This window comes from Oryza glaberrima, chromosome 7 (assembly GCF_000147395.1).
Source record: "Oryza glaberrima chromosome 7, OglaRS2, whole genome shotgun sequence".
Lineage (NCBI taxonomy): Eukaryota > Viridiplantae > Streptophyta > Magnoliopsida > Poales > Poaceae > Oryza > Oryza glaberrima.
Genome location: NC_068332.1, coordinates 9,955,268 through 9,970,090, shown reverse-complemented (window position 1 = coordinate 9,970,090; position 14,823 = coordinate 9,955,268). Strand labels below are relative to the sequence as shown.

Sequence of the window (14,823 nt, the reverse complement as noted above, 5' to 3'; positions counted from 1 at the left end):
ACATGAATAGTAATTTATGCCGACTTATGTTTTTAATTTTTTTAAATAAAACGAAGAATGAATAAAAAACTCATAATTGCACTTAAAATGGGATGGAGGAGTAGCTTAGAGTGACACAATTGAAAAGAACCAAGGAAACTTTAGTGGAAGATATACGTCTCACTCTAGCTAGCTATGTAGTATAGCTCCTTTAATTGCTTGCTTCTTTTATCTTGATGAATCATGCATGTGTTGCTATATGTCATTAATTAGTTGATGTACGTGTGGATATTATTAACAAAACAAGCGTTGCACATGTTTGCAACCCTATATTATTGTTGCTTGCGTTGAGAAGAAAAATCAGTACACATATATATGTCCCATCAGTCCTTGACTAAAAATCTCTTCGAACCACACGATCAGAATAAATATATGTCATAGCAAAAAGAAATCTGTCCAGCTTGGAGTCAAATAGACAGAAGGATCATTAATTGGCATGACCGATTCGATGCGTGCATATCTTTCGCATATATATATACGGAGTATATTGGTAAATAACTTGCATTGGTGCACAAATGATTTTCTATAATTAAAAAATATATATCAAGAAAATAAGCAATCATGCATGCATCATTGACGTACTTCTCCTACACGGAAGCTAGTACCGTGATTAATTCCACGCTTTGAAGTTTGAAACTAATAAAAATATTGACTGTGATTAATTCCACGCTTTGAGTAGCATTTTAATCTACTGTTCATCGATCATCACTGTTTTTTTTTTTAGCTTGATCATCAATGGTTAGTACTATAAAATAACGTAGGGAACGGTCTAGCTGGAGACACTACGCCGGACAAGGCTAGCTGTGATAGGCTCAAACTGTCACCTCTGACGGATTTGGCCCTGGTCAGAGATTAGGGGTCACTGATGACTCTCCTCACCTTTGACGGATGAAGGTCCGTCAGTGGTGACCAACACATGTGACGGACCACATATAAAACCCGTCACAGATGACTATTATCTCAAACGATCCATTAGTTTGTGACCCGTCAGTGATGTCTTTAACCCCAAAGAAATAAAAGACATAGTGTGCAACCTGTCATTGGTGTGAAAAACCTAGCAAAAAAAAAAAAATGACGCACGCTGCCATGGTAGTGCTCGTTGTCACAGCTGCTTTGCTCACACAAAAAATTCAAACCGATAGATCTCATTCATAGAAGTCATGTAGCACACATTCACAGAAAGGGGATAGCAAGAATTTCTCAATCCACATACAACAATATCATATCAATGCAAAACGAGAGGATGGCGGCCATGGCGAGGGACGGTCAGGAGGTGGAGGCGGCACCGCCCTCTGATGGGAGGCGCATCCGGCCACCGGAGACGAGGCCAGGTGGTTAGAGGCAGTACTTGTCGGCCGGAGGTGCATCCACATCGACCACTGCAGGCACTGGCGGCCGGGAGGCGGGGGAGGCGCTGGCGGCCGGATCCGGCTTCCCGGAGGCCAGATCTGGCGTCTGATGGTCGGGAGGCGGCAGCGTCCGACGGCCGGGACGTGGATCCACATCCCCCGACCTTGTAGAGGCGGGATCTGGTGGGGGTAGGTGTGCAAACGGTACGGAAACTTTCTGGATTCCGGACATATTTTCGAAAACAGAATCTGTCGGTCAGAATTTTTCGGAAACGGAAACAAATTCGGAAATATTTTCTCGGAAACAGAACCGGAAATGATAAGGGCAGTTTCCATCGGAACTCGGAATCGGTCGGAAACTTTACGGGAATTTTCTCGGAATTTCCGAAAATTTTCTCGGAATTACCAGAAATTTTGTGATTGCAATACCCTGGATTCTTTTTTTAAGCACTAAATAGTGAATACCATGGTGTTTGGCTGTTATTTTTTAAAAAAGTATTTGTTATGCAAATCTAAAATTACATAAGAATATTTTTTGTCCTACATTGGGATTTATCAACAACATTACTCTTTTAAACATAGATAATTTATTCAATTGGATTTATCAGTTTGAGGGGTTTTTTATTCCGATAAATTTTCGTTACCGTATTCGCACCGGTTCGTTTTCGCTCCGTTTTCGGTTTCGATAATATTCGATTCCATTTTCGTATTCGGGGTTTCCGATTCCGAAAAAAATATGAAAACGAAAACGATAAAGATGGTTTACGTCCGTTTCCGTACCATTTTCACCCCTAGGTGGGGGAGGCGGGGGAGGCATCCGGCAGTCGGTGTGGGAGGCGCTGGCGGTCGGATCCAGCTTCCCGGAGGCTAGATCCAGCGTCCGACGGTCGGGAGGCGGTAGCGTCCGGCGGCCAGGACGCGGATCCACGTCCCCCGACCTTGTGGCGGCTGGATTCAGTGGGGGAGGCATCCGGCAGTTGATGCCCTGGCAGCCGGGAGGCGGGGGAGGCATTGGCGGCCGGATCCGGCTTCCTAGAGGCCAGATCCGGCTTCCGATGGCCGGGACACGGCGAGGTGTGGGAGGTGGAGGCGGCCGGTGGTCGGTAGGTGGCGAGACGTGGGAGGTGGAGGCGGTTGAGGAAGAAGAGAGAGAGGTGGAGGCGGGAGGTCGGGAGGCAGAAGTGAGGGAGAGAGTTGAGGAAGAGGAGAGAGTGGTGGGGAGGAGGAAGAGAGAAGAGAAGAGAAGAGGAGATAAGACCGACTAGTGGGTTGGTGGTGGGCCCCCTGGGTGGGGGTGGGGGTTTCAATTTTTTTTAAGTCGCCAGCGACGGGTATAAAAATCCAACACGTTTGAGGTGAGGTATCTGACCTGTGACGGGTTACAAACTTAAAACCCGTCACAGGTAAGAGGTCATCAGTGACGGGTCTATATGTGGACACGTCAAAGATGTTGTGTGTCGGGTCTGTTGGTTGATTTTGTCGACTTGTGTCGATAAGGGTTAGGAGAGAATCTAAACCACCGGTTTCCTTATCCTAACAAGAAACAAACTAAACTAAGAGATAAATTCGTTTTTTGTGTGATCGGTACAGAAAACAGAATCCTAAACTAATTGAGATAACCCTCGAGCCCCACAAGTGTCGCCTATATAAAGAAAGAGAAGGAAGGAGGCAGACGACCGAACTCTCTCTCTCTAATCTCAAACCCTAAATTAATCGTCCGATCGATCTAGGCACTGGAAGGGGTTCGTGAGGCATCTCTAGAAGAAGAAGAAAGAAGAACAGCAACGGCTTCAAACACAGGTCAGTAGATCAATTATTTTTCCGCATAAGTAAGAGGTGATTGTTTGTAGACTAAAGCTTAAGATCCTGTAATTAGAACTCCAACACTGTGGTATCAGAGCTGATCTTTAGTCCACTCAATCCCTCATAATCGCATCATCCCTGTGATTAGAAGCCATCCTCATAAAAATTCAAGATTGATTCGGCATGAGCAATTTTGAATTAGATTAGATTAATTTCTTTAAGTATTAAACCCTATTATACTGGTGATCTCGGCCAATAGTAGAAGAAGCATGTTTTTAATTCAAGTTTTAAGTTTATGCTTAGCAGTAAGAGATTAAGTAAATCATAGCTTCGGCTATAAATTGGTTAGGGGATGGGATAAAATAGATTGAAATTCCCCTAATTTTAGCAAAGGGAAATTCCCAATTCCCGCGCTCAAAATTCCTAGACCGAAACTAAGGTTTCGGCTAGCACTCAGCAAACAAGAATTAGGGGATAATCTAGATTTAAATTCCCCACTATTAAGCAAAAGGGAATAAACAAGATTGAAATTTCCCGAAATCCCCAATAAGCTGGATCAAATCGGCCTAAAATCCCCAAAGCTAAGAACCCTAATTTTCGGAAGAGAAACCCTAAGGCCCCAAAATCCAAATGGTAGCAAATTAAGCTTCAGTTCGGGTTTTTCACTTACCAATTCCGAAGTACTTTAGCACACCGGAGCTCTCCGGGGAGCGGTGTTGCCGCCTTCACCTCCTCGCGGCGCGCCGTCATCGACGCTCGCCGTCACTTGCACGCCGCCTCGCCGGACCGCCGACACCATGGCACACGGCTTGGCGCGCCCTTCTAGTGCGCCCCCTAGCTGGCCGAGATGGAGCCGCTGCAGCGCTCGTCGCCGCACGCGCGCTCCGCCTCGCCGGACCGCCATCGCCATCGCCGCTCGCTCGCTCGCCCGAGAGAGAGAGCCGTCGAAGAGAGGGAAAATTTAGGGTTAGGGTTGGAAACCCTTTTCCCCCACCGGCTTGGCTGTTTGATCGGCGGGACCGATCCAGACCGTCCATCAGATCGGACGGCCGAGATCGGCCCCGCGTCGGACCGTCGCCGTCATGGGCCGCACCTATATAGGCCGTCCGTATAAGCGCCACGCGCGCACATAAATGGGCCGGTTCGTTTTGGGCCGACCTTTCGATAAGAATGGGCCTTTATTTTAATTTATTAAGCCCGCGAATTTAATTTCTTAGAAGGTTTTATACCTTTATTAACTAAATTTTAGCCTGATTTTAGCCTTTTTTTATGGGCCGGCTAAGGAAGTGATGGGCCGCATTATTATATTTAAGCCCGCCATTTAATGTTTTATTTATTTCCCGAAATTAATTTATGAGCTTTCTTAGCTATTTTAAAATTTCTGGAAAATTATGGTCAATTATTTGATCACTTAGAAAATTATTTCTAGTTAAATGGAACCAATGGGAAGTTTGGCTAGAAAGAAATTAATGATATGATATTATATTTGACCAACGTTAATATAATTTCATGTCAATATTTATTAAGATTATTATTTCCTTAAGCCACTTAATTTATTTCTAGTTGAATGGAAATTTAACTAGAAAGTATTTATGATTTCATGTCAACATCATTATGATGGTCATTTCCTTAGTATATTAATTATTTATAGTCGAACAGAACCAACGAGAAATTCGACTAGAAAGCATTAAGATGTGACGTTATATTTAACCCACTTTATTATAATTGCGTGTCAATTATAATTTTTTATTCCTTAGTTATTTTCAACCAAACGGTGATATAATTGAGGAATTAATTTTAAGATTATTCATAATTATTTCTGACCAATGGTGCTTTAACTATTAAATTCTAAGTTTATTTTGCATATGATCGATTAAGCCAATGTAAATTAACTTTATGCAATTGGCAATGCTTATTATTTAAGATCAGTTGCAATACTGAGTAATTTATTTCTAGATTAATGGAACAAACGTGAAGTTTATCTAGAAAGAAAGATGATTTCATTAAGATTGTTATTTCCTTAATTATTTCTGCCCAACGGTGATGTAATTAAGGAAACATCTAAGTATCGTCAATCATTATTTTCATCTTCTTTGTCATTTTGGCCTTAACAGTGATATGACTTAGAATTTTACTTATGCCATTAGTTCATTATTTCCTTTATCACTTTTACCTTACAGTGATGTGATCAAGGATCTCTAATTCGTCACTAAGCTTAATTCCTTTACCATTTCTGCTCAACGGTGATATGGCTAAGGATCTTAATTTCATGTCATTTACTAATGGCATTATGCCCTATATCATATCTACCTACTTTCGGTAATTTGATTTAGGATTTTAATTTCCGTAATTCATTATTCTCTGCCATTTCATAATCTTTTCTACCCTATGGTGTTTGATTATGAAAATTAAGATTCATTTGTATGTGATTAATTAAGCCAATGGAAATTAATTGCATGCATTACTAATGTTTAATTAATAATTAATTTTCAGCATTACGACAGCTTAAGGCTATTCAGCTTCTTGATGGATCAAATTACGTTGAATGGAGAAATAATGTGCTTATTAACTTAGCCATGTTGGATTATGACTTAGCCATAAGAGAGGATCCTCCCGAGGAACCTCAAACGGCCGAAGAACTCAATATAATTGGGGAAGAATATGATAATCTCATGTGGGCCTACAATAAGAAGTTAGCCAACTGGGAGAAGTCCAACAGAATGTGCTTAATTTATGTCAAGGGTGCCATCTCTCCAGAAGTTATTGGAGGAATCATTGACTCTAATGACATTAAGACGTATCTGGCAAACATTGAAGAAAGTTTTGAATTTGCACCTAAGACTCATGCCAATACGCTTGTAAATGAGATGATCACTAGTCATTACAATGGCAAAAGTGGTATAAAGAAGCACATCCTTGAGATGACTCATATGGCAAATCAACTCAGATCCATGGATATGAAAATATCTGATGGATTTTTAGTGCACATCATCATGAGATCTTTTGGTCCTAACTATGATCCATTCAAAATAAAATATAACACTCAGAAAGAGGAGTGGACCATACAAGAAGTGATCTTACACTCCGTGGAAGAGGAAGAGCGCCAGAAAGCTGAAAAGCAGAAGATTAAAGACCGGCTCAATCTCACTAATGCCTTTGATAAAGGCAAAAAGGTCTATCAAGGGGAATCCTATAATAAGAATAGCGAGCCAGAGGGTGAGCAGAAGCAAGAAGGGATCAAGGCCTCCACTTCAGCTGTTCCTTTAAGTACAAGTCCCTACTGCCACTTCTGTGCGTCAGATGGACATTAGCAGAGAAATTGCACACGCTTCACAGCGTGGTTAGTCAAGAAAGGTATAAATGAAATTAAATAAATCCCTTGTGATGAATTTTCCCTTAATACTTAGTGAGTTTGACTCAATGCCGCTGTGCATGTTTCTAACTCATTACAGGAAACTCGCACCGTCTAAACGGTAGCAAAGAGGGGAGTGAACACTCAGAGTAATTGATGGAGTGAAGATGAAAGTGAAGGGTTGTTGGAGACCTCACACTTAGTTTCTCCAGCTGTTGCAATAATGTCTCATTTGTTCACTCTATTAAGAGAAACTCTACTAGTTTAATTATTTAAAGTCATGTGACAAACGGGTCATGTCTGTTATTTTTCCAAATAGAACATGATATATTAAGGGTGATAATAAAGTGATTGGTCTTGTCCTTGTGCACGGCAGTCATATTTGTTCTTTTGGATGATCATGTGACTATTATAATAATTGCCTGTAATGACAAGAGATGAGACGTCATTGAAATTGTGACATTGTAATTGATGTCACATTTCTAGGGGAGGTTAGAACGTCTCATAAGTTGGAGATATTCTTTCCCTTGGATTGATTTTAGTAATGTTATTTAAGCTTTAAGGGAAGATTCACTAAGTTAAGAACTTAGCCAATAAATTACTTTTAGCTATGTCTACCCATAAGGCTATGTTTACTCATAAGCAACCTCCAATTTCCTTTAAGAAATTTAAGATTGAAGATACTAATGCTAAAATCAAATGAAGTTATGAGATCGGATTATGGTGGTAAACACTAAATAAAGCTTGTTCACCCGATGAAGACATTAAAAATAAGCATTCATCCAAATGGTTTTCGAACCATGTAAGAATAAATTGAGATTGATGAACAAAATAAGACATTAAAGTGTTCATCTAAATGGTTTTCGAACCATGTAATAAAGAATTCAGTAGAAGTTTCTAAATGAGTCAAAACCAGGCCATTTAAGTGGGTTAATAAAATTAAGCCTGACTCTAATGGAAATTTCGAACAATTCAAGTGAGGTGGACAGCTGCATGAAAATTAAAGGTGGGAATTTCATTCACCGGTACTCTATACTAATGACATTTTATTGTCAAGCAATCCATATTGCTGTTAGAAACTAAGGAAATTTTTCCATGAATTATTTTGGTCTGAAGGAGTACTGTGTTTATATTAGTAAGTCATACATTGACATAAATTAAAGAAATAATTTGAGAGAATTCAGTTAAAGTTAGTCAAGCTAAGATTAAATACTAAAATTAGACTCAGCCGACAGAAGCTTGAGATTAGTTCAAATCTGGATGCATACAGATTTGGCACATATATTTTTTACTGGGAATCTTGGCAGTATTTAATTAAATCTAGACTATACCACTGGTATTAAGAATGTTCTGTATTATTTTCAAAACAATCTTAAGTAACATGCTCATTTTTCTAAAGTCCAATGATCTCAGAAGTTTAGAGACATTTGGACACTTATTTTTCTAAGATGTGTGGATATTTATAAAGATTACTAAGATCAAGCTATGTCCACACATAGGGGAGCAATAACCATGGAAAAGCTCCAAGATAATCTTTTACTGCATAGTCGACGATGCAGTTAGATTTTAAAGCATGTTATGATTAATCATAAGAATATTTCCCAGAACTAAGAGTGGTAAATAGCGCTCATAAACCACTCAAAAGGTGTAAACCACCCAAAATATACTGTGTTATAAGTTGTGCACTAATTGAACACAGTTTTCTATTCTAGTAGCAACATGTTGTGTGTTTTCTGCCTAACACATTGATATGGTTGTGAAAGATATGTCCTAGGATCGAATTATTAAGCTAAGCATTTGCTAATGGATCCATACTCTAAAGGCTCATAAAATTAAGATTAATTAAGATTATGTTCTGGCCAGTACATATGTAAATTAGAGCCTTACTAAGATCCTGGATGAGAGGGACTAAAATTTTCAATCAACACCCACTAAGTTAAGCTTGAGTTTATTTGAGTACTATAGTGAGCTATAGGTCTTGTTGTCTCAGTGACGCATAATGTTGTTGAAGACACATTGCCTTGGGGAGCTATTTTATTTAATAGACTCGTAAGTAAGTCTCAAAATCAAGGAGAGAATGTTAGTTGATTTGGTCGACTTGTGTCGATAAGGGTTAGGAGAGGATCTAAACCACCGGCTTCCTTATCCTAACAAGAAACAAACTAAGAGATAAATTCGTTTTTTGTGTGATCGGTACAGAAAATAGAATCCTAAACTAATTGAGATAACCCCCGAGCCCCACCAGTGTCGCCTATATAAAGAAAGAGAAGGAAGGAGGCAGACGACCGAACTCTCTCTCTCTAATCTCAAACCCTAAGTTAATCGCCCGATCGATATAGGCACTGGAAGGGGTTCGTGAGGCATCTCTAGAAGAAGAAGAAAGAAGAACAGCAGTGGCTTCAAACGCAGGTCAGTAGATCAATTATTTTTCCGCATAAGTAAGAGGTGATTGTTTGTAGACTAAAGCTTAAGATCCTATAATTAGAACTCCAACAGATGTTGGATCCTTATATAGATCCGTCACAGATGAGTACTTACCTGTGACGGGTTATTTTCTTGAGCCCTATCTATGACGTGATTTATTGTAACCCGTCACAAATGAGTTTATCTCTAACGAGGCACTTTGGTCCGTCACTGATAGGCCGTCACAGATAGGTCGATCTGGCGTAGTGAGATATTACAAATTACAAGGAGGCACGGAGGATGGAGGAGGTCGCTCATTATGTACGTTCTGCACGTCCTAGCTGGCCTGCTCGGAGAGAAATTCCACCGCACGTTAGCAAGTAAATTAAGTGGCCTGTAGGAGTCGTACATTAGATTTGTGACGAGAGTTCAAAGAAAATATAAGAGAAGACAGAAGAGAAATTTTAGAACTGCGTATTCCAATAACCTTTGCGATAGGAAAAGATGGACTAGATATTAGCTAGTGATGTAGTATTATATATTTATAGCTAACTATTATATAAGTAGATTATATTAGTATTGGTTCTAGATGATGTGTCATTTTTATTGCTAACCATTAGCTGTATTACTGAATTTGCTCTAGCTGAGGAAATTACTTCTCTCATCTCGGTGAGTACAAAAATTCATTTCTGAATCAATTAGGAAGTAGGCTTGAAGCTAGGTTGGTCCACTTATAAAGTAGGGGGCTCATTGGGACATGTTTTTATTAATTAAATATTTTTAATATAATATTCTAATAATTATTTAGCATGTCTTATTTCATAGGACAAGCTAATTTCCGTATTTGAGTCGATGGCTGCTGTAGGACGTAATCCTCGTCTATTGGATGGGAATATATAGGATAGATGTCATAATGATGTCAGGACCCAATCTAGACCTAGTACATCAAAGCTGGATCCGTAGGGGTGGGTATTCAGGTCAAGACCGATAATTCGGTCTGATTTCTTAGTCTTAAACATGTTCTGTCTTTAAAAATTGGAAACCAGAGTTGTCTGGAGAAACTTGTGAACCGACAATTCGGTTAACCGATATATCAGTCTCGATCTTCGGTCTAACCTACCAGACTGAACCCTTCTTTGCCGCACTAGACTGCGGATGGCCAAACTTGCAGTTACAGATGAGGATGATAAAAAAGGTTCGTATGAGATGCTTGTCAGAATAGGCTACCACTAGTAGAGAAGTGATCTTTACTACCGGTTAGTAAGCTTCAACCGCTACTAAAGATCATGACCTTTAGTTCTAAAGATGCATATTAAGTCAAAAATTACGTGAGATGTAGGATTCCAACTCAAAATCTCTCACTTAAGCCTCACGCACGTAGCCATCCCACCAACTCCACACATCTGATCTGGTTGGTGTTACCAACCGATACTACAAATACATTTTTAGTACCAGTTGGTAACATCAACCGAGACTAAAGATTTTCCAACATTAATCTCGGTTGGTGTTACCATTTTAGTACCGGTTGGTAACACCAACCGGAACTAAAGATGTTTTTGGGACTTAGATTTAGAACCGATACTAAAAACATCTTTAGTACCGGTTCTTAATCTATCCGCCAACATATTTGTGTTTTTAGATACCACGATAAAAGATCAGTTTTCTAGTAGTGTACTGAAAAATCACAAGCATATACTTGCAACTATTGCTATTAAGGACAGAAATCTTGATCTGGGAAAAAGGGATTCAATCATTCAAGAATACATGCTACAAATCTGAAAGAAACAATAGAAGGATTGAAAGAGCACATAAGAAACAATCATAAATCGGAGACAATCCTCACGGCAGCAGGTGGTCATGCGGTCGACAATGGCGTCCAAGCGACTCGCGTGACAACAGGCAGCGGCATGCGCGGATATCGGTGAGATGGGGATGGCGACCGTACCGCACCCACGTTGACAGAGATCCCTCGGCATTCGTCGCTGATATTCTCTTACGTTATTCGTCGGCTAAGGTTGCATGTCATGTAGTGTTCTAAGCATGGCTAATTATCGCCAGATCTAATGGAGCCACAATTGCATTACTGACATCTCTAGATAACTAATTAACCACAAGTGCATAGGCTCTTAGTTGTCACCATGACTAGCTAGAGTTGTAGCTAGAGGCCGGAGAGGACGAGAGAAAAGAAAGATCCGCTCATTCCTTGAAGTACATCCATCGTGACAACAAAAGAGTGCCATTTTCATTTGGTGTACTACTTACCACATACTATATAAATAACAACCGTATCGTAGAGACACATATATAAGCTCTATGTTTAACACCTTAGCCTCCATTTTTTATAATGGAATAGAACATCCCGTGGTCTTTGCTCAATAAGTTACAACCAATTATCACAACGTAACATTCAAAACGAGTGTAGTTCAAATAAATAAATGAAGACATCAATGATGAAGAAGAAACAAACTAAATACTACCAACCCAATATAAGGAGTACACAATTATTGAATTCTATTTATGAATCTCCATCCAAAATTAGCAAACAATTGCATAACCATTGTCTTAAGATTACGACATACAACTTTTAAAAGCTCGCCATCTTTATCACACTATGCCTAGGACCTGAGCCAATAACACCTCGGCCTCCTTATACCTCCACCACTCACGTTAGGCGGTTAGGGTCATCTCGCCACCACCCATTTTCCTCTCAAACCCCCACCATGTCCACGCATTCACGCATGCATGCAGATATATACTTAGCGACGTGCATATCTCCATCAGTCTTGCCCAAATTTATCTCGATCTCACATGCTCCTAGCTAATTTCATCTCCCACGCCGAACGGAAACACATCCTCTTGGGCGCGCGCGCTGCGAGAGACGTCGCGCGCCATGGCGAGATCACTCCTGCTCCTCGTCCTCCTCCTCGCCAGCGTGCTCGCGGCCGCCGTGTCCGCCTCCTCGTCGGAGGAGTCGTCGTCCAAGCCGAGCATCCTGATTCCCGTGGCGGACACCCCGCTCGGCTCGTACGAGGGCGCCGACGGGCCCATCGCCGACGACGCCCTGGAGGACATGGAAGCTGCGCCCTTGGGCTCGCCCATCGGCACCACCATGACCAAACCTGAGCCGGAGCTCCCGGCCAACGCGCCCCCTAGCTCCGCTGGTGCCACCGCTTCTTCTACACCCACGACCCTACTTGCCGCCGCTGTCATGGCCGCTGTCGCCGGCGTCTTTGCATTCTAAATGTGTGTGTGTCCGTGAGATGGCATGCATCTAAATGGAAATTAAACCGTAGTGTGAGTGTGCATGCGCGGTTAAAAAGGATTCGAATTTATGCTGACATTTCTGTAGCTTTATTATATGCATGTCCTCTGTTTTTTTTTTCCTTTTTAGTTACCTTAGCTGAAGAATGCATGATGTGCTGGGAATGTATTATGTGTGCATGCAAGTTTTGACTAATACATCGTGCCCGCCAACTGATAACTGTCACAAAAAATTCTAGGAAAAAGAATTGCATGTAATTTCAATAGTATTACACATATATGTGTAAAACTCGTCTTCCAACAATGTTCTATCATTGTTGCACCCTTTTTTATTCTGCTCTCATGCTTTTGAACGAGATGCGTGGCGGCCCTGACCCTAGTTGATCTACATGTTGGTTGCCCCTTGCCCCCTTTAAGGTAAGTAAATCATTGAGTCGTGAGCTATGAATGAGTGAATCTATGAATTTGATTTGTGAATCAGTGAATGGAATTTTATTTGTGAATAATTGAATTTGAGTGTGTTACTGATTTGCTGCTATTGTAGTTTGTAGCATTTGTAGAACATGGAGATGAATAAGGATATTGCTTCACTCTTCTGGAGTCATGAAGCTCAAGCAAAGAAGATTGCAGACTCCTATCCTAATCCTGTCAATCCTGAAACTTTCTTGTTAAGTTGGTCGATTATGGATGATATAAGAATTTATTGCTACATTTTCACTAACTTCGTACTTGTATATACAATTTAAGGTGTACTTATATATACAATTTAATTAAGTGTTATTTTGCTATGGTGAACTAGGACTAAGAGTATGCTATAAGTAGATTCGGGTGCTAGTCACTAACACCCCTAACTAGGACTACCCACCGAAAAAATCCTGACTACGTCACTGACCAGAATGTTTCCACTTTATCAAGTCCCAATGCAAATAATTCTCTCTTTGTCTACTCCAGATGCATTTATCCTCTAGTTACACAAAATCCGATTCAATGGTTGCTCAGAAATGAGCTTATTTTGGGACAAACTGCTGGGGAAAAAATGATTACGGACTCCTTCGAATCGCACACAGCTGGAGAAAGAGGCATCACTCCCGGTCGGTAACCCCAACCGGGACCACGAATCCAGGACTAAAGATGCACATCTTCCTGGTTAAAATATCCGAGAGTAAAGATGGATCTTTATTCCCGGTTAGTGTTACCAACCGGGAAAGTTACCAACTAGAACAAAAGAGGATAACGCCGGGCTCTCTAATCCCTATTCTACTCCTTTTCTTTTTTATTATTCTTTGCATATTGATTTCACACCAAAATCACATAAATCAACGTCACAAAATCGAACATTGACATCACAAATTTATGTATAATTAACATCACAAATTCACACATACTCCACAAATCCACACATACATCACAAATCCACAGATTATTTACTAAACAATTTCACAAAAAAATCAAACAAATTCATGAAAAATCTTCATTGCTGGGGAAGGCACCGCCGCCGCTGCTCACTACCTCCCGCAGTCGCTGCCCGCCGCCGCCTGTCGTCGCCCCTCCCACTGGATCCGGCAGAAGGGTGGGCACCGCCGCCGCCTCCCGCCCGCCCGCCGCTGCCTACCGCCCACCGCCCGCCGCCTACCTCCTCTCCTCCGCCGGATCCGGCGGAGGGAAGGGCACCGCCGCCGCCCGCCGCCTCCCCTTCGTGCGCTGCCATCGCCCGCTGCCCACCGCCGCTGCCTAGCTCAGATCGAGAGGGGAAGGGAGCAGGGGAGGGGGGAGGAGGAGTGTGTGGAGGAGAGTTAGGAGGAGGAGTGTTGGTGTACTAGTAGTACTACATAAGGACGAGGCGTGATAGGAGATCGAGGCGGTTCCGGTATTTAGTCCCGGTTGGTATAAACAATCGGGACTAAAGGTAATGGGGGCCTGACAGCTTTTTGAACAATGATCTTTAGTCCTAGTCGATAATACCAACCGGGACTAAAGATCATAAAGTCCCCTTACACTTTTAAACCCGGACTAAAGAGTATTTTTTGTCTCAGTTCTTATTGGAACAGGGACTATTGTGGGTTTTTCTCAACCCATCAAAGATGCATTCTCCAGTAGTGGCAGGAATACAAAAATGAAGGAATATGAAAAACATAGGATTCTAATATAAATGAAAGTGCAAAACAGAGAATTATAAAATACAGGAAAAACACATGAATGATCGTTTGATTGGACCACAAGAAAAACACAAGAATCGAATAAGAGAGATAGACTTAAAGGGAAATTTCCAAGAGGTTGGAGCTCTTGCTAAATTGTCCATTCCATAGGAATTTTAAAGGATTACATAGGTTTTAATCCTCTGTTTCAAAGGCCTTCATAGTAAATTTTCTTATAATATTGAAATTCTCCAAAATTCATATATTTTTTCTCCAAATCAAAGGACCCTCAATTCTAAGACAAAGAGAAGTAAACAATGTGACCTTGGCAAAAGCACCTTGAAAAATAGCGTGGGCCTGGCCCACTCACCAAACGGGCCTAATGAAGCCCAAACGAGGCAGCAAATCCAGGCCGAAAGAGGAGATGGAGCAAGCCGTAGCGACTAGCGCGTGTATATTCGAGCCTGGTCACGCTCCGTGC

At 41.2% G+C, this 14,823-nt stretch overlaps 1 protein-coding gene and 2 long non-coding RNA genes across 3 annotated transcripts; 2 read left to right on the top strand and 1 right to left on the bottom strand.

The window, feature by feature from the left end:
• The first annotated feature begins 2,852 nt into the window (after positions 1-2,852).
• Positions 2,853-6,912, top strand: LOC127778802 (uncharacterized). The gene is made up of 3 exons (XR_008018571.1): positions 2,853-3,188; positions 5,685-6,545; positions 6,644-6,912. It is a non-coding gene; the product is annotated as an uncharacterized LOC127778802 (long non-coding RNA).
• Positions 3,177-4,168, bottom strand: LOC127778803 (uncharacterized). Its single transcript, XR_008018572.1, has 2 exons — positions 3,862-4,168; positions 3,177-3,329 (listed from the first exon to the last, which is right to left on the bottom strand). It is a non-coding gene; the product is annotated as an uncharacterized LOC127778803 (long non-coding RNA).
• Positions 6,913-11,599: 4,687 nt separating the features above from the next.
• Positions 11,600-12,981, top strand: LOC127778800 (uncharacterized). Its single transcript, XM_052305428.1, has 2 exons — positions 11,600-12,624; positions 12,752-12,981. Exon 1 carries the CDS (start codon positions 11,837-11,839, stop codon positions 12,185-12,187), a length of 351 nt encoding a protein of 116 aa, XP_052161388.1. The 5' UTR covers positions 11,600-11,836; the 3' UTR covers positions 12,188-12,624; positions 12,752-12,981.
• The last annotated feature ends 1,842 nt before the right edge of the window (positions 12,982-14,823 follow it).

Excerpts from the sequence above, each read along its gene's own strand:
- LOC127778800 (XM_052305428.1), top strand. The coding sequence starts at position 11,837 with ATGGCGAGATCACTCCTGCTCCTCGTCCTCCTCCTCGCCAGCGTGCTC.